The sequence below is a fragment of the Scophthalmus maximus genome, chromosome 22 (genome assembly GCF_022379125.1).
Source record: "Scophthalmus maximus strain ysfricsl-2021 chromosome 22, ASM2237912v1, whole genome shotgun sequence".
Taxonomy (NCBI): domain Eukaryota; kingdom Metazoa; phylum Chordata; class Actinopteri; order Pleuronectiformes; family Scophthalmidae; genus Scophthalmus; species Scophthalmus maximus.
Genome location: NC_061536.1, coordinates 4,257,196 through 4,278,828, shown reverse-complemented (window position 1 = coordinate 4,278,828; position 21,633 = coordinate 4,257,196). Strand labels below are relative to the sequence as shown.

The following is a 21,633-nucleotide window of genomic DNA, read 5'->3' as shown; positions in this document are numbered from 1 at the left end:
CTCCGACGGAGATAAAGTGACGAATTGATCGGTGACATCAGACGGGGGGTTTTGTAACATTTTGCGTAAAGGACTGTTAGTGTAACGTGACTAAGAGTTTATTTAAACCAGACAGCCACTTTCACTGGTCACTGATGATGATGGTGATGATGATGATGACGACGATTTAGGCTCCCAGGAACTTTACTGCAGCCCTGTTAGTTTCCCTCATGTTGTGTTGTCTAAGTGACAAACACTCTTGTGAAATCCTGACAGCCCTTACATGTCCACTGCATCCTGACAAGTTCCCACCACATACCCGTCTGACTGGATCTGACCCCCCCCCCCCCCACACACACACACACACACACACACTGTCACCTCCATTTCAAGCCCTGGGCTCTGTGTTTGCCTAGTGACTGCAACCGCCTCCAAAATTCTTCTCCCAAGGAAACAGCATTGCTTCATTACTTCCTTGGAACTGAAAGCATTTTTCCTTCCGAAAACTAAATGATAACATGAGATAAGATAATAATCCTTTATTCGTCCCACAACGGGCACATTTGGGCATCACAGCAGCAAAGTGGACAGCAGATCATTTTTTAAAAAAAGCAATAGGTATGTAGGAAATAGAAATACTAATATAAATATGCGCAACATACTATAGCTCTTTGGCTTCACATACAGGCCTGTTGGGAAAACTGCCTTGCAGTCATCTTTAGGACAAGGATGTGTCTCCACCTTGACAGGTGGAGGCTAAATACAGATTAGTCGTCTTATCAAAGTGACCTTGAATCGCAAGGCACCATCCTCTGACCTAAATCTGGGTTACACTGTGCATAGGAAACAGTCGTAGTAGCAAAAATCTTAATTTAATCTGCACTATAGTAAATGCAGTTAATTTTTCTTCCTTTTTGAAACATTTTTTTTTCAACTAATTCAAAGACCCCAAACAGACAACTGTGTGATTCTCTTTCCAATTGACTGGATTAAACATTGGCGACATGTTTTAATCGGATTAAAACAGATTAGGATTGTTTACACGGATTACTTTATAACCCAGATTGAGTGAGAGGAGAGGGATTCTACAGCAGGATTTTGGGGGTGAAGGACCGCTCCCTGTAAGCAATCGTAAGTACACACGTATTCTTCCTATGATATTTTATTTTAAATTGGGGGTAGAATCATTCAAGATCTTGTATTTGTACTAAAAGGGTGAATATTATTTATTTCCTCTTTTTTGGCAGAAAATGCCAGTTATTAACATAGACGATCTGACGGACAAGGACAAGGCTGTAATGGAAGTAAACCAACTTAAACTTGAAGTGAAACTTGAGCGGTGGTTGGTAAGTTCTTTACAATGAGGTGAAAAATATGTCACGGCCTTACTTTTAAAGAAGACTTTTACATAACTGTCAACCTGTTTGAATATAATTATACACATTCACTCTACCGTGAGGATTTCAAACTTAAATTGCTGCATTAAACTGTCTTAACACCATTGTGCTATCACCCACCCTAGACATCTAAATGCTGTGAAGAAATGAAGGACTACATTCAGGCTGGAGAGGAGGACGACATCCTTGTCAAAGGCATTCCAGAGGACAAGAACCCCTTCAAGGAGAAAGGTGGATGTGTCATCTGCTAGACTGGACCTGAGGAGCTTTTCATAGCTCCGATTAGCACCCGAGGACATTCTCCTTCCCCTCATGAAAATGATTTGCAGACTGAGAACACTAGACGGAGATGATGAAAAAAACTATTTGTAAAATTTCACATTTTCCCACGTAACCGACTCCCAACCAGATTTGTAACCTTATTCTTTGAGAAGGGTAACTGGTAAGGGTTATATGATGCTTTCTCTCTCGTGTGGTGTATATAGTCTGAGCACATTTGACCCCTGTGTTGTTTCATAGACAGAAGCAAGTGTCATTAAATATGCTTGTTTATAATTCAGCCTGCCTCCATCACTCACTGCGCAAAGGTTTTTCATGACAGGCTAGAGACACAAACATTTGCATAACCGAGTTTGCATACATTTGGAGTTTGCAGGACGTTTTCTCATAAATCTTTAATGGAGTGTTATCATCATATATAGCTGAGACATTTATGTAAATATCAGACTCTTTTTTGCTTTTCTCTGTACAGTTTTAGTTTAAGAAAACCTGTACCTACCTACCTTTAGTTCCAAGTAGATATTGTTTACAGCGTCTCTTGAAAAATATTTTTACGTTTTTTTTAAGTGAATATTATTAGGTCTGTGTTCAATTTTATTCGCTTGATCGGAAGAAGCGTTGCCTCACAACAAAAATGGAGGTTTTGGAATGGAAGCAACAGAATCTAATAGATGTCTGGAATGGAATAAAGTCGCATTCCTGAGCTTTTCTGCGACCTATTCGATTTAACCTGACCTTGTGACCTGAACTAAAATCTGCTTTTAGTGCAGCAGTAGATGTGACAATGTCAATTGTTGGACGCTTTGTAAAAAAAAACCACACACACACACACACACACAATGATTGATCGTAAAGTCAATCTCTCTAGTCTAGTCTATCTGCACTATATGCTCAGTCAACAGAGACATTTATTTATAAACTTCTATTTATATAATTTTATACATGTTATTTTTTACCTACTGTTCTATTAAAGTGAATGTATGTTTGCTATGCAAATGCACCGGTGGGAAAGTTTTAAAAATGTCGTTGTACAGTTTACATGCGCAATGACACTAAAAGCGAACCCGGTCGGGGCCGCAGAACTGCGCATGCGCGCACTCGGTGCCAACAGAGATGGCGCTGCGCGGAGGAGCGCTGCGGCTCAACCTGCTAGCTAGCAGCCGTCACTTCCACAAGTTCAACTCACTCGTCGGTGTCAGGCGCTCGTCCGACAAGGTGTCGTCCGACCCCGCCACCGCCGGCGACCACCTCATCTACACACAGGAGCACTTCGCGCTGAAGGAGTCCCTCAGGAAGGTACGGGGATGCTAACGCTGGGAGCGAGCCTCGGTCACGTTGCCATGAGAACGAGGCTCCTTTCGCCTTTCGTATCGGCTGATTATCATGCTATTCGACAGCCCACAGGTTCTGGTGGACAATAAAAAATAATAATAATACTAATTGTAGTCGTATAAGCGTCGTCCCTCTTATGTAACCGGAAGGAGCCTCGCACAGCAGTCCGCTCAAAGTGGGTGAGAGGTCACCGCGAGAGCTCCCCTGTTAAGAAGTCCGCTCTGTGCCATGACCTCACCGTCGTAGTTATGAATATACATATATATATATATACATATATATATATATAAAGTGAAGTTTGAATGCATCAATTCTTCACAAAGTGTCGACGCTCCATCAGCCCACGCAGCTCAGTTCAAGCTGTAGTTTTGTTCTACTGCCTCTGGTTACATGAGAGATCCTTACTTATTCACTGGTGTTTGTTTCATCACAACAAGCCAACGTCATCAGGACCACGGATATGAATGTGGCACTTTGGATGATGTGAGAACGCAGTCGTAGAGACAAGTGGCCAGGAGGTGCAACGTGAACGATATGTTCACATGACTATACCGTGGGAGAGAAACACTTAAAAATAACTTTTCAAAGTCAGGCCAAGGATGTAGTGTGGATAGGCCCCGTTTCTGGTGCCATGGCACAGAGGAGAGAAAGAGAAGGTCTATCTGACTGAAATGTTCATCACATTATTGTATTATTATAATAATTAGAACAAAGGATGGTATAGCAAAACCATTCCACTCATCTATAAAAAATAAATTAAAAAAAATCTGTCGCTTTTATTATCTGTCACTTTGCTGTAAACTCTTTTGTCCCATGTCAGGATCCTGTAGACTTATGACTCTGGTTTCCCAGTGATCTGATTTGTCAGTAGTTGGAGTGTTGACAGATTTTAGCATTAGTTCCCATGGTGATTTACCCCAGTAAGAAGTGAACCAGCTTTATAAGACTGACAACCCAGAGTTAACCCTGAAGTTTACTCAGTAACAGCAAATCCTGCTTAACAGTATCGTCTAAAAAAAAAAAAAGAAGCATTTATGTTCCATCCTGCATCCATCATCCCTGCTCTTGCCAGCATGTGCAGCATCTCTGCTCTTGTGGTGGGATTTTCGAAAAACTAGGGTTACATTTGTCAATTCAGATTATCAACACCCGGTGTTACGTGCATTGTGTGTCATTGTGTGACAGGCCACGGAACGTAATGAAAGAAGTGGAGCAATGGGTCCCCAGTCTTAAATGTAGGTCAATCCTGCAAAAAGAACACGCTTAACAGCTATTTTCAGCTAAAGAGTGAATCTAAAAATGGAAGTACAGTATATCTAGTGTTTCTCTGTTATGGCGGAGGTTTACATAACAGTATTATCTTTCTTCAGAGAACATTGTTGTGGACTCGCCTGTACTCTTACATTAACAGTCGGTTTCAGATTTAAAAAAACACGTTTTTTCCCCCGCTAGTAGAAGGCTGGGATGTGATTCATGTGCAGAAAAGCTTCTGTTATCGGAAGGTTTGCTCATTTGTAGCTATTTGCAAGACGTAGATAAAAACGGAGTGGGCCACAGCATTGAGAATAAACTGGTAAGTTACTGGTAGTTCAGTTCAGTTCATACCATTGTGGATTTAAGAGTTTGTCAGTTTTTCATGAAATTGAACAAAACCCTGAAATATTGTTCTATACTGATAAAAATATGAATATATCTAAATTTGTGTTTAAACCAGTGTTGTCTCAAAAGTTTGTGTGTGTGTGTGTGTGTGTGTGTGTGTGTGTGTGTGTGTGTGTGTGTGTGTGTGTGTGTGTGTGTGTGTGTGTGTGTGTGTGTGTGTGTGTGTGTGTGTGTGTGTGTGTGTGTGTGTGTGTGTGTGTGTGTGTGTGTGTGTGTGTGTGTGTGTGTGTGTGTGTGTGTGATAGAGAGTGAGAGAGCTCATCCAAATGCTGAATTCAACTTTAGTCTTGCACCTTTTTTCAAAAATAGTTTTTCTTTTTAAACTGTTTCACCCTTTTCTCCTGCAGTCAATAATATCTGACATGCAAATAATCTGTTTTTTTAGGAACTAAATATCAGCAGTGGCAAATTATGGTACCAAAAAATCAGCCTGACTCATTGGACGTAAATTTCTAGACAGACATTGGAGACAGAGGCTGCAAAAAAATAGCAAGAGCCTAATTTACCTGCAGGTAGGAAAGATGTTGCTGTAAATGGAGGGAAGCTTGTTGTCTGACTAAACCTTCAAAAGGATACGAGGAGGCTGAAAATAAAGTAGCACTGGGAATATTGGGAAGGAGGAAAATGTGAAACGGAAATGCAGAACAATATGTTTGCAGTGCAGGAAAGGGAACTTGAGGCAGTTTGGTTTATTAAAAGAATTCATTTGAGGGTTGTGTGTTTTTATAGATGAATACAAATGGGGCTATAGGAAATCCTGTAGTTTCTCATCAGTGCAGTTGTTGGTGTGTCACATTGAGTGGTGTATTCATGAGCTCATTTACAGACTGAGTAAAAGTACCAGAGGCCAAAGTGTGTGTGTGTGTTTATGTGTTTGTGTGTGGAAGGTCAGCTGCTGTTGCTAATGAAGATAAGGAGCCAAAAGAGATTTCCCCAGCGTTTCTAGGAAGAGGCTATTCATGTGCAGTCTCCCTTGGTTTCAGACAGGGACTTCCCTTCACACAACAAGGCCATTGTCGCCAGACATGTCTAGGATGTTACTTGGTACTGATGGGCATTTTGAGCAAAAATAAAATTCGACAATCACCTGGAACTATTCAACCATTATTCAAAAGACGAGATGATAGTCACATATTTATTTATTTTCTGAAAATTCAACAACTTTGAAAGTCATGACTCATCTCTCGGTACCTGTATATACGTTTTTATATTTCCATCTCGTGAATGCCTCTAATATATAAATTAGAGATGTTCCGATTCCGATTCTAAATGTTTTTAGAACGGCGAAGAAGAAGTGATTGTTGTTTATTCCTAGATTTATTCATTTGTGTTCTTTTTCAGTTATGACTGTCATATTAGATAATAATATCGATAATAGTAGAAGCTCTATGGCTTCATTCTCTGTATGTATCTGTTTTCAAAGGGTTTAACCTGAGCCAGGCCAAACAACAATGATAGCAATCATCACTTACAAACAGGGTTTGCAGCAAACAGCTGTTAAATTTCTTATATTTTTTAGATCCACTGGTATCGGGTCGGTACTCCGTATTGGCTAACACACAAAGCCCAGACATAGGAATCGGTAGCGAAAAGGGGAAAATGGCATCGGAACATCTCTAATATAAATTACACTAAAACCAATTCTTAGTCCAAAATGTACCGTCAGTATCAGCCAGGATCCCTTCATCGTCTGTTGAATCCTGAGACTTAGCTGATACTCAGCTGATACACAGTTTTTGTCTGCACATCTGAAGTACAAGTGGGAGGATTAACCACCCGTCACAGTGCTGCAGACATTTGCACTCTCGCTCTGCTTTTTCCTAGACTTTTAGAATTTTTCAGAGAACTGAAGAATTGTTCTTCATGTGGAGTAATCCTTGGTCACTGGGGATTAGGTCCGACGCGACAACATGGAAGACCTGATAACACAATGTTCTTGACCCTGTCTCAATGAATGTCAGTTCGGTGATGTGAAATTGTTGAATAACTCCCCCATGACCTTTATATTTCCTGTTCCAGCGGCTCGTCTTCCCTCCCTTCCGGTCTTCAGGATCTGAACTGTGAATGCAGCTGAGTTTATTTGGGGGTAAAGGGAATCAAAACCAACCTTTTATGTGCATATTGTTGTGTTTGGATTTTATGTAAGTTAGCTTGGGTTTCACAGATTCAGGCCCAGGCATGTGCCCTGTGTGTGTGTGTGTGTGTGCCCAGTTGAAAGTATTATCCATGTCCATGTTTTCTGTCTGCCTTCATGCAGATGTTTCTCAGCCATTTTATTTGTGTTGGCTGGTCAAATAGCTGGTGGGTTTGGTTTTGTGTGCTTTGGAAGGACAAGATGAGTGTGCATCATGTGTTGCAACCCTGGAAAAAAAAAATCTGCGAATTCTTCTTCAGTACTTGTTTTTAGTTTCAATGGTAAAACACGGGTCTTGTCTTGCTGACGATTGCACTTTCACTCTCAAGCAGAGATATGCCAAAGCTAAGCTGATGAAAAAATAAAAGGTTCATTGATAAAAGGTTATTGCACATGGCCCATTTAACTCCTTTCATTGGCAAGGTTTCCCCTTTCCACGAAATGCCTCTTTTGTTTTGATCATTACTTTTCATTGGCTTCACCCACCGTTTAGAGCACATTTTACTGAGCAAAGAAAAGTTTATGGAGCAGACTATCATGGCTTTGTTGAACCCATGGCCCATTAGAAATTATGCATTTGAGTGAAATACACAAATAGCAACATCATTTCTTTGGAGGACATTTTAATTTGAAAAGCACTCATCAAGAAATAGACAAGGGAAGTCATAAGTTTTTATTTTGTATATTTATTTGTTAATGGCAGGAGCAGCACCTAAACCAGCATGTTTTGCGGAAACTGTGCTAAAACTTCTGGTTGCCCGCTGTGCCAGGTAGAGTCTTTTTTTTAAAGAGGCTGACAAATAAATACCTCACACACTGTAACCGTCACTAGCCTGTTCTGTGAAGCAGCTTGAGTTCCAGCAAAAATAGCTCTGTGTAAGCATCTCAATAGATTGGTCATTCATTAGTGCTTTTCCAGCTGTGGACTACTCCTATGTGCTACTGTACTGAGTCACGGCACTAAAAGTTCACTCATTCCAAAGTCACGTTATAATTCACTCTTCACTTCCTGTCGACACAGTGTTCAGGAGTTGCAACACCAGCCACTAGTAGTTATGTCCACTGACGAAGCACAGCGCTGCTTGAATTTGGATTTGTGAGACAAAACAAAAGCTGCTTCCACTTTTGAAGAAGATTACGTACAATTCGGTTATGCATTCACCTGAATTCATCCTCATACATTCAAAATTGTATTGAATTCTGATACAAACTGGCATAAAACTGATAAACATGCTGATATATCATATTAGCCTGTTTTTAAAATCAGACAAAGTCAACCGGCTCTCATACAATGTAAGTTATAATTAGGGTTGCAACTAACGATTATTTTCATTATCGATTAATCTGTTGATTATTTTCTCAATTAATCGATGAGTTGTTCGGTCCGTAAAATGGTGAAGAATGTCGATCGTGTTTCCCAAACCCCAAGATGATGTTTTCTTTTGTCCACATGCCAAAGATATTCAGTTTACTGTCACAGAGGAGCAAAGAAACCAGAAAATATTCACATTTAAGAAGCTGAAATCAATCAATCAAATATAGTAGGCGATTACTAATCTATTAACTTGCAGCTCTATCTTCAACCAAAGCTGCAAATGTGTGGCTTTTTTTTTGTTGTTCTGCTCATAAAGTATCCGTCATTGTCAGGCAGTTGTGGATCTCAGGTTTTTGCGGCTGAATAGATGGAGTGGCTGCGAACCCACAGGGAATGTCATTAGTATGGGTTTCAGTACCAAGGTTTATTTTTGCGTGCTGTTCCAAATACTACTTAAGATGGTTTTCTACCCTGCCAAGAGGAAAACGGTGGAAGGAAACTCAGAGTCATTAAAATATTGGCATTTGAATGGTTGGATGCAAAGATGCCAAATATCAGCACAGGATTGGTCGCCAACTGCGCCAGGACAAAAGTATCACACTTCCAAACACACATCCAGGATATCACTTTTGTTTTGTGTTGGACCATTTTTTTCTTAACATTTTTACAGATTTCTGTTATTGTTTATATACCAACTTTTCTGCTCAAAATGTCTGTGATTGCGATTAAGGCCAAACAACCCCTGATTGTTTTTATTATTATTATTTTATTAATTTATATCATTTTGGTCTTAGAATAGTAGGGTTGTCATTTGTGGTTAGAATCATGTTGGGGGAAAAAGGAAACATGTACATTTATGCTCAACATTTACCAGAAAAAAATTATAATCATAATTTTGTGCACACACATACATAAACATGCATAAATATATATCTTTCCCCTGTTGTGTTTTCCCTATAGATCATCGACCAGGAGATCAACCCCCATGTAGATCAGTGGGAAGCAGAGGGAAAGTTTCCAGCCCACAAAATCTTCAAAATCTTAGGAAATGCCGGCTTTCTGGGAGTCAACAAACCAGTCGGTAAGAGTTGTAGATGAGCTGTTTGTATTTACAAAAGTGCAACATTCATTTTCATAAACACATTTGGTGCATTATCAGAGCAGAGACTAAAGGAAAAAATGGTGTTTGAATTAACGACCCAGAAGCCTTTTTTTAAGTTTGGAAATGCTTTGTTTTTCTGAAAGAATCGAAGGATATTATAAGCCAACTAGGAAATGATACTAACCATTGCAATGTGCCAAACTCAGTGCACATTAGTTTCTCATGGAAATAAAATTATTTTGTCTCAAGCATAGTATTGAAATCCTTTTTTTTACATTTTACCTGTTTTTCAACCCAGATGCTTTAAAGGAACAAGTCGAGAGCATTAAAAAAATAACGTTATAAGTCCAGACTTGTTTGGCTTGTTTTTTCAGTATACGTCCATTTCATGAAAGTAGCCTTGTGGTGCATGAGTTTGGCATGTTCAGGGACACACTTTAGTCCGTTTGGATTCCAGTTGGTAATTTGCACAATGAAGACAAGTAGTTGAATTAAAAAGGAAAAAGGCCTTGGGACAACATAAATATTGCTTTAAGGATACCATTTGTAGTCCAAGAGATACACATGAATAACAATCACTCAGAATCATAATTCAAATTTGTCTGAATACAAGGGATAGGTGAATCAAAACATACCCAGCAATAGACGAGAAATGAAGGAATCCTTCACTGTGTTCACAGTCTGACCACCTCTGCTTCAGTGAGCACTTGGCAGGCCTTTTTTCACAGCTGACTTCATGTTCCGTTCATTTTCTGTCTGTCTGACAGCCATACATTACATATTATATTATATATTGGTCTGGTTTTGAAATGTTCCCGCTGTGATGATCGGTGCTGGTGTCACAGCAACTTCCCACAACAGCTGTCTGCTGCTACAGTGTAGCCCTTTTTCCAGATGTTTACCCAGCTGGGTCACTGCTGGGCCGGAGGAGGGAGCGGGATAAGTACAGTGCAGGACCACAAAATATCTGTGGTTGTAAAGTGTAATTCGTTTTAAATACGTGAAAAGATGTGTGGGGAGCATTTGACATTCAATGGCAGAGATCTAAAGTTTCACATACTCAGTTATTCCCTGAGTTGTAGCTTTATTTTTTCTAATGAAACCTTCTGCTTTTATCATTGTCTGTGTCTTGCGTTGATAACATCACTTCAGTAAAAACAGATGCAGTGGATTATCAGACAAGTGATGTGGAAATTAACAAATCTGTAAACACTAATGTTGCACAGCGAGCTAAGTGAGGAAGGTTCCACCACAGGCCTGTAGGTCAAAGAAGAGTGAGGTCGAGGGAATTAAAATGTGCTGAGTTCACAAGCCTCAAGCATTAGATGACAGGATTAGAGGAGGAGCAGCAGCTCAGTGGTAGACTGTAAATTAGCAACTATCATGTTCAGCTAAAAAAATATGTTTAGGAGGTATCATTTCTAAAACAACTTTTAGAAAATTACAATAGACAGACATTTTTACTCAGTACATTCAGAACAACAATTACGGTGTAACCATGAAAATAAAAAACTTTAAATTTTAAAAAAATTAAATAAATAAAAAAAAAAATTTATATAGCACCTTTGAAAAGGGGGTTTACAAAGTGCTTTGACAGACACGAAAATGCATTTGCACCAATTAAAACATTGGCAATTAAAGCAAAAGAAGACAACATTGCGTAAAAGCAGTAAGTAATAATAAAAAGAATAGGAACAACAAAAGACAGCATCACATAAGAGCAAATAAATACAAATCAGAAAGAATAACAGCAGTAAAAAATAAAAAGATAACATGCGATACCATGACATCTTTCAGTATGCAGTTAAAATTGACCTGGTTCAAGTCTTACAGTAAACTGTAGAAATCCCCATCTTCGATGAGAGCTGACACACATTGTGTTATATTCAGACAAATTACAGTTTATGATCATCCATCATATTATGAAGGATTTAATTTGCGTGGCATTGTAAGTCTTCAGATAAGTGTGTAGTTACTTCAGCTACTCCCTTTGCTGCAGTGCTGACTAATGAGGCATACTCTCAAAGACCCCCCCCCCCCCCCCCCCCCCCCCCCCCCCCCCCCACGCACTGGGTTAATTGATTTAGAGGTCTGGGCGAATGGGGAATAGGGATTAAAGAGCCTCAATGGAGAAATGATGGATCAGGTGGGTGACCAGAAAGGTTCTCAAGTCCAATACAATAAAGCAAATCTCCCATAAAAAAAGTAATTGATTGAGCCCCTAAAAAACACATCGGTGCAATAAAAGTAAAACATATGGCAAATGTGTTGGGGTTTTGTAATTTATTCATAATGCAAATCAACTCATTTTAGAATAGAATCCAGCTCTGAAGGGTTAATCAGGCCATGCCACGTAATTACCACGTAATTAATTAGAGCTCCCCTGGAGGCAGTGATGACATTATATCTGGGGAAAACAGGAAAACGGAGCACGGCCTGCGGATGAGAGAGACAGTGCTTTAACTTTAAATTGCCATATACGTTTGAAACTGGCAACACATTTGTCTTTACCACTCGTGAGGCACGACAGCGTGTCCCTTCATGTGGTCCGCTGAGGGCGAAAAACTCAACACACATTTTCCTCTCTTTCCTATTTACAAGGGAAGACATTAGTGCCTCTCAAAACATGAGAGCAGGAAGTTTTCCCGAGGCAGCCATGTGGAGGGAGGCGACGGGGATGACCCCTGGCTCGCCACCTGGTTTCCACAGCACTGACATCCGCAGGTATCCGCAGTTCACACCATGGCAGTGGCCTTGTCTCCTGCCAGACAGATATAAACCTGACAGCCGACACAGTGTCTCTCTTCTTCTTTGGCAACACTGTCAACATTACTTTTCAAAAGCATTGTGTGTGCGTGTGAGTTGAATATATGCTCATTGTCCTAGTTGTCGTAGCTTATGATTCATTGACTCTCGTTCATGTGTAATTATCGGCAGGTATCTCTTTTTCGTTTATGTATATTCAATATAGAAATAGGATACTATAAAATAGAAAACTACAGTGCGTCACTGCCTTTTCCTCTGTGATTCTTTATCGTTCAGTATTTGCTTCATATGGAGCCTCCAACCTGACGGCAACATGTGCTGAGGAGCATCTGCTGCTCAGCAGAAACGCACTTCATGTGTACGGGTTTTGACATTTGTGACAGAAATTGTGTTTGCTTTTCTCCTGCTTGCTTGTTCAACCCCACCGCCTGCTGTTTTGTTGATAGTGGGGTAAACCTTGGTGCTTCCCTTCGTCCACATTATCCACCGCAGGGTTTCCGATGCTCACAGACTTATCACCGCAAAGCCACACCTGTTTCCTCTTATTATTTTATGCTCCCCCAACTCCCTCACTTGTTTGCTTGTCCCACCATATCTCCCTTTTTTTTCCCTCTGTCCCCATTTCATTAGCTCGCTTTCTTTTTTTCCTCTGCGCCCTCTGACAGTCGTGCCTCACTGTGCTCTCCATTATTTGATAACTAGTCTGACAGGTGATATTAAAACACTTTGCTAGTGTTGAAGGCCTTCACAGTAAATTTGCTGATAATTATCCATTGTGAGTCAAAACTTGTTTCCATCATCCAGTGGCTGGCACTCCCTAATTTGTCATGGGAAAACTGAGCAGCGAGCATTTCACAGATGCTCAGTCTTTTTGTTCTTGGCTGACGGGACGATTACCATCAAAAGATGTGTCCTAAATGAATAACTGTCAGACTACATTTGCTACACCAGCATGGGATGACTATGTCCACGACTTGAGAGAACTGCAGCGTGAAAAGTGGGAACCTTGGCTAAATTCAATAAGTAGCAGGCAGAAAAAAAGTATATTAGTATTAAAACCAGGCTATTTAATACACAATAGCTGCTGCGTATGATGATGAAAGGCAAATGAGAGGAAAGATAAAGAGATGGCTCTTTGTGGAGGTATGTGACAGAAAGTGGTGTTTTAAACATGCACTGTTCGACTCCATTAAGGACCTGAGGTCTTTGCAGAATGGAGGAAATAGACGTCCATTTTTGGACATATTATGTAAATGGGCTTCTTAAAAATCAGGTTTCACGCAGAAGAGATGAGATGACACTGGTGTGACAGTGAACCTCAGCAGCAGCACGCATCCCATACCCCAGCAGTGCTTTTTTTTTTTACACATAATAACAGATACAGCAGTTAATAATGGTGTCACCCTGTAATTGATTTGAGTGCATGCTACGGTGCCAGCAGATTACTTCAGGATGTAATGTACGATTGACAGTGTGCATTGTGCGAATATGTCTTTGTGCAGAAACATGGCAGGCAGTGATTGTGGTACAACAGGTCAGATGGAAGGGAGACGGGGAAGTCGGTGTTTGAGGTGACCAATGTAGTGATGGGGTCAACCCATCGTGACAGCACCAATTAATAATAATTGTACAGTGAACTGTCAGCAGTATGAGTGTGTGTGTGTTTTGTCCTGTGCAGAGTATGGAGGCTTGGGACTGGACTACAGCTTCAGTGTCGCAGTGTCAGAGGAGCTGGGCAACATCCGCTGCGGAGGCATCCCCATGGCCATCGGTGTACAAACTGACATGACTACTCCAGCATTGGCCAGGTACAATCTCAGAAACGTGCTGTAGTGTTGCATAACTGGAATCCAGAGTTTTTTTCATTCTCCCCTTTCAAGTCAACTCTAAATTGTTTGGCTTGCTGCCATGTCCGTAGGTGAAATGCACATTTTGCCTGTGCAACTCATCTCCCTCCACCGCTGCCTTCTCTTTGCATGAGTCACTACTAGTCAGTGACTCAGGCAATGATGTCTGCTACTTTTCACACCACCACTACAACTGCCTGGGTAGTACAACCCACAAATATTTTCTTTCTACATGAATGCGTTTAATTTTTGAGATGATAAGAAACCTACTCGTATTGCTACCCCTGGCAACGCCTGATGTCCCATGGACGACGATCCTTGATTTCAAATACTTTCTTCATCGGTGGCTCGACACACTCTGCGATTGTCTGCCTCCTCTTTAAGACCCATTTTTACTCAGCTTATAATTACTTTACTGTGTTTTGATTGTACATTAATTAAGCTGCTCCGGTTAATGTGCTGCCACTTGCATTTCCCCTAATGTAATGTGACAATTGTGTACTTTCCTCAACTATGGAATTGTACCAGAGGATTTTGAAGTGAATCAGGTGAATAGATCACGACTCTGTGATGTGGTTCCTGCACAGATGCAGGGTAATCTCAATCACTTTTACTGGATCATGTGTTAACGCTTTTTCTCTTGAATGTCCTTCAACATATATTCATAACATATACAGTACAGATATAATAGTGACGAGCCAAGAGCATCCTCCCTCTGGTAGAACAGTCAGTTGTAGTATGGGATCAGTCATCATGGGGCTGATTGGACACAGTCACAAAACAATATTCATGTTCAAGAAGATCAATTATATCCTGAACTGATGGACCGCAGGAAGACTCTTTACCCTTGGGTCCTTAACATGGATTCAAACATGACGACAAGCTTTTCAGACTTGAGCCCGTCTTTGAATCGAAGACTGGCGTAGTATTGTAAAAATATTTATCATCCAGGTCTCTGTAACCACATCATGTCAATGTCGATGGTTGTAGTATTGAAATTTTAGAAAATACAGCCGGTTGTGAAGCCCTTTATCAAAGTTAAACTCCCCAGAGGGTAGGTGTGCTAATTTATTTGGTGATTGTTTGTCTGACCCATGTAAGGCCTTGGCCTCTTGTGCGGCGTCCTCCTGCTGTGAAACAGCTGCTGGTGGCACGAGGCAGAATTCAGTGAAATAGACAGTTGGAGTCTCAGGAGCTTAATTAGGGGATCCACACTCGCCTGCAACGAGGTTTGAGCGCTAAGAGAGCTGCAGAAACAAAAGGGAGGGTACCGTGGGAGCTTTAGGGTCCTCTGTCCCACTGGAACTGTGATCACCCGAAACTTGGCAGTGTTGTTTTAACGCACAAATCCAACTGTTCTGTCCTGCCACAGTCTCACAGAGGATTTACAATCAGGTTTCACACAACTTTTGTCAGACAGGAGCCTGACAACCATTGTACGAGAGACGTCTTTTTTGATCTCACAGATTTATTGTCATGCACTCAATAACACCTCAGACATCATCACCAGTAATGTAATTTCCTGACTCAGAGCCAACTCACCTTTACAATGGTGCGATAGTACGAGTTCATCGGAGATTGCAGACTTCACCCCCATTCATGTAACGTTGCATATGGCATTTCGCAGAAGAATTGCATCATTTTTCGTGACGTTGTTATCAAGTTCACTGCAGGTTTTATTCTATAAACCCATAGGGATGTTGAATGAGGACCATGAAGTTCCATTAAATTCTGTATGCGATTTCCTAAGTTATGGTCATTCAAAATGTTTTCACCAAATGCAGTATAAGACCAAAGAATTGGCTCTAGTTTTGATGTGCATGGTCATGTGGTTGATAGGTCACCTGTAAATGCATTTTTGATAGATTTGATAGAAAATCTGATGGAAAAATGTGAACTTTGACCTAATTTTCCTGTAAGAACAACACAAAACAGTAAGTATGAGGTGTGCTCTTGGGTTTTCCTTGGTGTCAAAACATAACTACTAATAACTAATAAAAAGAGAAGGTACTAATTACTAGTTATTCATTCTTTTTCCTATGTGTGTGTCTGCAGGTTTGGTTCAGCTGAGCTAAAGAAAGAGTTCCTGCTTCCCTCCATCATGGGGGACAAAGTCGCCTGCCTCGGAGTTAGTGAAGTCGGAGCTGGCTCTGATGTCTCAAGTATAACTCGCTTTCATCATCTTCCTGTCATTTATTTACATAAAATTTCCTTTTCTTCTTTTTCTTTGCCTCTGAAGAAGCCTTCTCAATTGAGTAATGTTATAAAATGATTGAAGAGCAAGAAATAAAGCAGTTGTACAATCATTGTTGGCACTGATGATCTCTCAGGAGAGAAGGACAACATGTTGAAAGCAACCAAATGAAAACGGCCAAAGTTCACTCTCGTCACACTTCAACACGTCTCGGCTTCTTTTTTTGTCTGAATTAGTGTGGATTATTTTATTATGTATTTGATCCATTGGACAAATATAAGTCGTTACCTACTGTATTCATCCATTTAAAACATTTCGTTTAACCTTCTGTCCTCACACTTATCTTCCCACTCACCTCTCTCTCTCTCTTTCTCTCTCTCAATTCATTCACACACTCACTGATTCAGGTATTAAGACTAAGGCAGTGAGGAAAGGGGACGAATATGTGATCAACGGCGGAAAGATGTGGACCACCAATGGTACCCAGGCCGACTGGATGTGCCTCCTCGCCAACACCAGTGACGGACCCCCACACAGAAACAAGTCTCTCATCTGTTTGCCCATGAACCTGCCAGGTTAGGAGCTCTGTTCATTTTCTGACAAAAACATTCAAGATTGAAATGATTCACACTTTGGGACCTTTTCTACAGACTTGTCTTTTCCTAAAATAGTGTTATAATTTATTCAGATAATAGGAATTTGTGTTCAGTTTTTTTATTTGGTTTCCTGTCCCTCCCACTGTAGGAGTACACATTGCCCGCAAGATTGATAAACTGGGTATGTGGTCATCGGACACAGCCGAGGTGTTTTTCGATGACGTCCATGTGCCCTGCAAGAACATCATCGGCGAGGAAGGCATGGGCTTCACCTACCAGATGCTTCAGTTCCAGGAAGAGAGGCTCTGGGCAGTGGCCAATAGTGAGTGAGCTTTACTGGATCATCTTCATCTCTTCCCCGTCCCCCAGGCACATCCAGTAATTGGATGTCATCCTTCCCAGTTTTATGTAGTTTTTCACCTTTATCTTCGCCGTTCTGCTCATCTGTCTTCCACCCAGTCTCATCTGCCTCCTACAGATTCAATAGAAGGGGGGGGGGGGGCCCAGTTTGTGCTATTACTTCTGTTTTTGGTTTTAGTTTCTAAAAATGGGGAGTGCAGGTCACATATTTTCACCCATTAATTTTCTTTCAAATACTTTTTTGCTTTTAATTATCAGTTTGAACCATGGGTCAATATTTACTTTGGCAGCTGTTATTAACGACTGAGACATGAAGCAGGAGTGAAACTACATGATACCACTGACACTGGTGCGTCATAGCCTGGTTTTATACATCATTACGAAACTAAAAAAGAGACACACTCACAGACATGCACGCAGCTATTAATTGACACTGCCGTCTGCAGGAATTCAGTGAGTAAGTAAAAACCCGACATCACTTCTCTGTCTCTCTTATCTCAACACCTGTAGTCCTGACAACGATGGACGTCGTCATCCAGGAGACCATCGCGTACACAAAGCAGAGGAAGATCTTCAAGCAGCCCGTCCTCCACCACCAGTCGGTTCACTTCAGGTTGGCTGAGCTGCAGACGGAGGTGGAGCTCCTCCGTTCCCTCCTCCACTGTGCCACAGGTAGGGTCACCTGATAGAGAGATGGCATAACAAAAAGAAAGATTTACATTAGCTCAGTAGTCTGAATGGCTCTGTTCCCTCTCAGCGTCTGCCAGGTTTGGTTCAGAGTGTGGAGACGATTGAGGGTGGCGGTAAAATGAGAGCCGGTGGGTTATCTGTGGGAATGCCTGTTTGGGACCTTAATCTATTCATTTAAAAAAACACTTATTGTCCATATATATATACATATATATATATATATATATATATATATATATATATATATATATATATATATATATATATACACGCACACACAAACAAATATCTGCAACATCCAGATGAAGGGAATTTTCTTCATATGGTAATGTAGATTGAGTTATTTCAACTAAGGACAATGCACATTCAAAAATACCCATGAAAGTCTGAATTTGAAACATGTATGCTTGATGTGCATGTGCAGTGTTTTAGGAAAAGCGCCGCCAGTGATTGCAGACAGCCGTCCTTGGAGATAAGCCCGAGGAGTCAGTAACGAACGCTGCCATTGACTGAATTCAACAAGAATGACGTAAAACCAAACTAGGCTCGAGTGGCACCGAGCAGGCTGGTATCTCAGTGTTAAGTTTTGATTGATTTGTGTGGTTGCCTGACTATAGGAAGCACTATTTGATCCGTTGCGCTGAGAAAAAAGATGTGAATGGGGAAAACACTGAATCAAAGCCAACCACAGGTGACTGTGAAACTGAACCACATTTTTTAGTCGTCCTTGTTTTCCCTTTCCCACATTCTTCTGGATCAGTTGCTGGAATTCTTTTCTCACTACTTCTCTCTTTCCTTTTTTTTCCTCTCCCCTTGCAGCATTGTACATTAAAGGTAATGATGTCACCAAGCTGGCCTCCATGGCCAAACTGAAGGGGGGCCGTCTGGCCAGAGAAGTGAGTGACAGCTGTCTCCAGTTCTGGGGAGGGATGGGTTTCACCAGTGAGGTTCTGGTCAGCAGATTTTACAGGTGAGACCGTTGAGACGAACAGCAACACACCTGAAATGTAGTACATGTCTTGTCCATCTGGTTTCACCATGTTGTTGTATGAACCATATTGTGGTGGTTTGTAGCTCATTGCACTGTGATTTTCACATGCTTTGCTTTTCAATTGGCAAGAGCCTTATAAAGATCATGGTCAGTGTATTTAAAAGTCAAAACTAATTCCTTAACCACAAAGCTATTGAAAAACCTGCAGCGCACATTCTTACTTGCAGTGATATATTTATTTTGCGACATTTCTGTGCGAGACCTTCATCAGGCAAATGACGTTTTTTTCCAACTACTTCGGGTCCACTTACTTTTCTCCTGTGCACTTAAATAGATTTCTGTTTTTAACCAGAAAGCTGAAATCATACTGATCAACGGTTTGTACAGACATGCAGCATGTGATCAAATAATCATTCTTGAAGACCTGCAGTGTTGAGAAGTGTTGCAGGAAGCAGCTGGCCTTGTTTATTCAGTGTACGTACAGTCAAGTAACGCTGTTTGATTGACATCGTCCTAGCCCTTCTTTTACTCTGTTCTGACATCTAGTGACGGGGTTAATAATGCAGCTGAACAAAGATTTCTCACTGTTTTCACTTCTGGGTTTTGTGAAGTAAATCATGTGTGGCAAGCCTCAAGATTTTCATTAACTCTGTCCCTTTCCACAGGGATTCCCGGTTAATGTCGATTGGTGGAGGGGCTGATGAGGTCATGTTGGGAATTATCTGCAAGTACATGGACACGCTCCCGAAGAAGTGATGTAATAAACAGCTGAACCCAGGGACTGATGTCCCAACTCTGCTGATTATGAGCTAATCGTTCACAATGAATTACAGATCACCCAAGTGCAGTTCTGATATACTTTCAACTCTTTTTGTCTTTGTTTTAACAAAACTGGTGGTCGGCTCCTTTAGAGACTAATGTATTATGTATAAAATGGGTGTGTGAAATTAATATCCAGTGATTCTGACGTAAATAAGTAAAATACCAGTTCAGTTTTTATTGTTTCCGTTGCATTCTGTTTGTGTGTTTAAGCATACTAGTCGATTCAGAGCATAAAACGTCTTTATTTACATTAAAAAACATTTTTACAACAGAATATGAACACTAATGAAGTACACTGCTGTAAAATTGTTTGACAAATTGTGTGACATTGCCATTCATTCTTAATCAAAGTTACACTTATTTGCTTCAGATGTTATTCTATGACTTCATCACCTCTGAAGCTGTTAAGGTTTTGGTTGATTAAGTAATCCACAGATCTGTTGCCGTTATATATATATATATATATTCAATGTGCCCACTACTGCGCTGAGGTTATTGAAACAGTTTCTTCTCCAGTTGTTTTGTTATGTCTCATCGTCTCAGTTCAGTTAAATTGGGCTGATATCAAGTCCGCACAAATACTGGCATTGTCAATATATATGATACCTACTTCATGTGATCATTGATTACCTCAGACCTGTCACTTTTCTAAAGCAGTTTTACTTTCTAGGACTCCTATCAAACAGCATCAGGAGTGACTTGATTTTGGGGACTTTGTATGACATCCCCGCCTCTCGTCCTCGTTATGTTGGACTAACTTTGAAGCGCAGCAGCGTGGCACAGACTGGCGGTCTGACGATGAGAAATTTATCAAGGGCCAAAATCCAGGAGGATCCCTCCGATCACCTCAGCTTGATGAACCAGTAGAGGACGAAAAAGACAAAACAGCAGAAGAGCAGCATGTAGCACAGCAGCTTGGTCTGACTGCCTCTGGACAGCTGCTTCACTCGGCCAATGGTCGCACCAAGCAGGCCACCGGTCGAGTCAAAGTCTGAGTCCTAGTGTGGGAAAGAGAGAGAACAGTCCAAAGTCCGGACAGGCCAGATGACGAGCACAACACCCTGATCCATATGTCATGTAATATTTGACAATCGATGGAATATAATAACCAAATACATTTACTTAAGCCACTCTTGTACTTTTCTTGAGTTCTCAAATCGAAAGGCTACTTAATACTCTTACTCCACTGCATTCCAGATGTGAAATGCACTGTACTCATCGTAGGGAAATATGATGCACAACAGTATTGTATTTACTCACTTTAGTATTCAGACATTGCGTTTGACTGCTCTCACTTTACTATCTGAATCAGTTTGATCGTCAAAGTGGAACTCACCATGTCGTCCAGCATATTGTTCTGGTATTTGACTTCCGTTCCGATGTCAATGGACAACTGCGAACATGAAGCGTCGATACGTGATTATCAATACAACAACTGCCACTGCGGACAACTAGACGTGACATCACAGGCACTTGTGGGGTCGACTTGTCTACTGCAAGGTTCCCCTGAGGGAGACCGTCGTGTCGTCGGTGCACTTCATGTCGTCCCGAGCTACTTACGCTTTTCAGCGCGCTGACTTTGGCTCTCAGTCCCTCCTGGAGATGTTCGTTTTCCTCCTCGTAGACACTGTATCCACTGGCGACATAACTCCCCGAGCCTCCTTCACCTTCACCGAAACCACGACGACCAATTAGCACAGCGGCAGTTTGCTACCTCGTTAGCATTTTTTTTTTTTTTAACACAATTCATTTACATTTGATCACAGCGTTAGCTACCGTCGGCTAAGTAGCAATCAAGCTAGGTGTGCGAGATGAGCGTTTCTCACCCAAACCGGCGCGTCGCATCTTGAGCCGCGGAGGGAACCGGCGGTGGATGTTGTGTGAGCGGCGACAAATTCCGATGGAACTAAGGTAGAGAATGACAGTTAGTCACTCGAGGGTTGACTGGAGCGACTTCCCCCTGCCTGCTCGTCAGCAAACGCCACGATAGCATACGGTGGCCGAGGGGGACAATCCTTACCTGGCAAAATCGCGATTTGCAAAAATGATCCTTGGAAATTATATATAATATTATATATATATAAATATATATAAAACTACTTTTGGACGCAGAAATGTGATTTGATTAATTAGTATAAAGTTTTTTTTAAATAGGAAAGAGAAATATGTT

The 21,633-nt window shown here is 41.1% G+C and overlaps 3 protein-coding genes across 3 annotated transcripts; 2 read left to right on the top strand and 1 right to left on the bottom strand.

The window, feature by feature from the left end:
- Positions 1 to 220: 220 nt before the first annotated feature.
- gngt1 (guanine nucleotide binding protein (G protein), gamma transducing activity polypeptide 1) lies at positions 221 to 1,935 on the top strand. The gene is made up of 3 exons (XM_035620312.2): positions 221 to 1,110; positions 1,227 to 1,325; positions 1,502 to 1,935. The coding sequence occupies exons 2-3, from the start codon at positions 1,230 to 1,232 to the stop codon at positions 1,625 to 1,627; spliced, it is 222 nt and encodes a 73-aa protein (XP_035476205.1). The 5' UTR covers positions 221 to 1,110; positions 1,227 to 1,229; the 3' UTR covers positions 1,628 to 1,935.
- Positions 1,936 to 2,729: 794 nt separating this feature from the next.
- Positions 2,730 to 19,638, top strand: zgc:85777 (uncharacterized protein LOC405871 homolog). The gene is made up of 9 exons (XM_035620314.1): positions 2,730 to 2,951; positions 9,056 to 9,176; positions 13,642 to 13,771; positions 15,866 to 15,972; positions 16,412 to 16,579; positions 16,749 to 16,922; positions 17,471 to 17,632; positions 18,470 to 18,620; positions 19,307 to 19,638. Exons 1-9 carry the CDS (start codon positions 2,769 to 2,771, stop codon positions 19,395 to 19,397), a joined length of 1,287 nt encoding a protein of 428 aa, XP_035476207.1. The 5' UTR covers positions 2,730 to 2,768; the 3' UTR covers positions 19,398 to 19,638.
- A 47-nt stretch (positions 19,639 to 19,685) lies between these two features.
- bet1 (Bet1 golgi vesicular membrane trafficking protein) lies at positions 19,686 to 21,457 on the bottom strand. Its single transcript, XM_035620315.1, has 4 exons — positions 21,290 to 21,457; positions 21,024 to 21,130; positions 20,800 to 20,856; positions 19,686 to 20,461 (listed from the first exon to the last, which is right to left on the bottom strand). The coding sequence occupies exons 1-4, from the start codon at positions 21,306 to 21,308 to the stop codon at positions 20,306 to 20,308; spliced, it is 339 nt and encodes a 112-aa protein (XP_035476208.1). The 5' UTR covers positions 21,309 to 21,457; the 3' UTR covers positions 19,686 to 20,305.
- Positions 21,458 to 21,633: the final 176 nt, after the last annotated feature.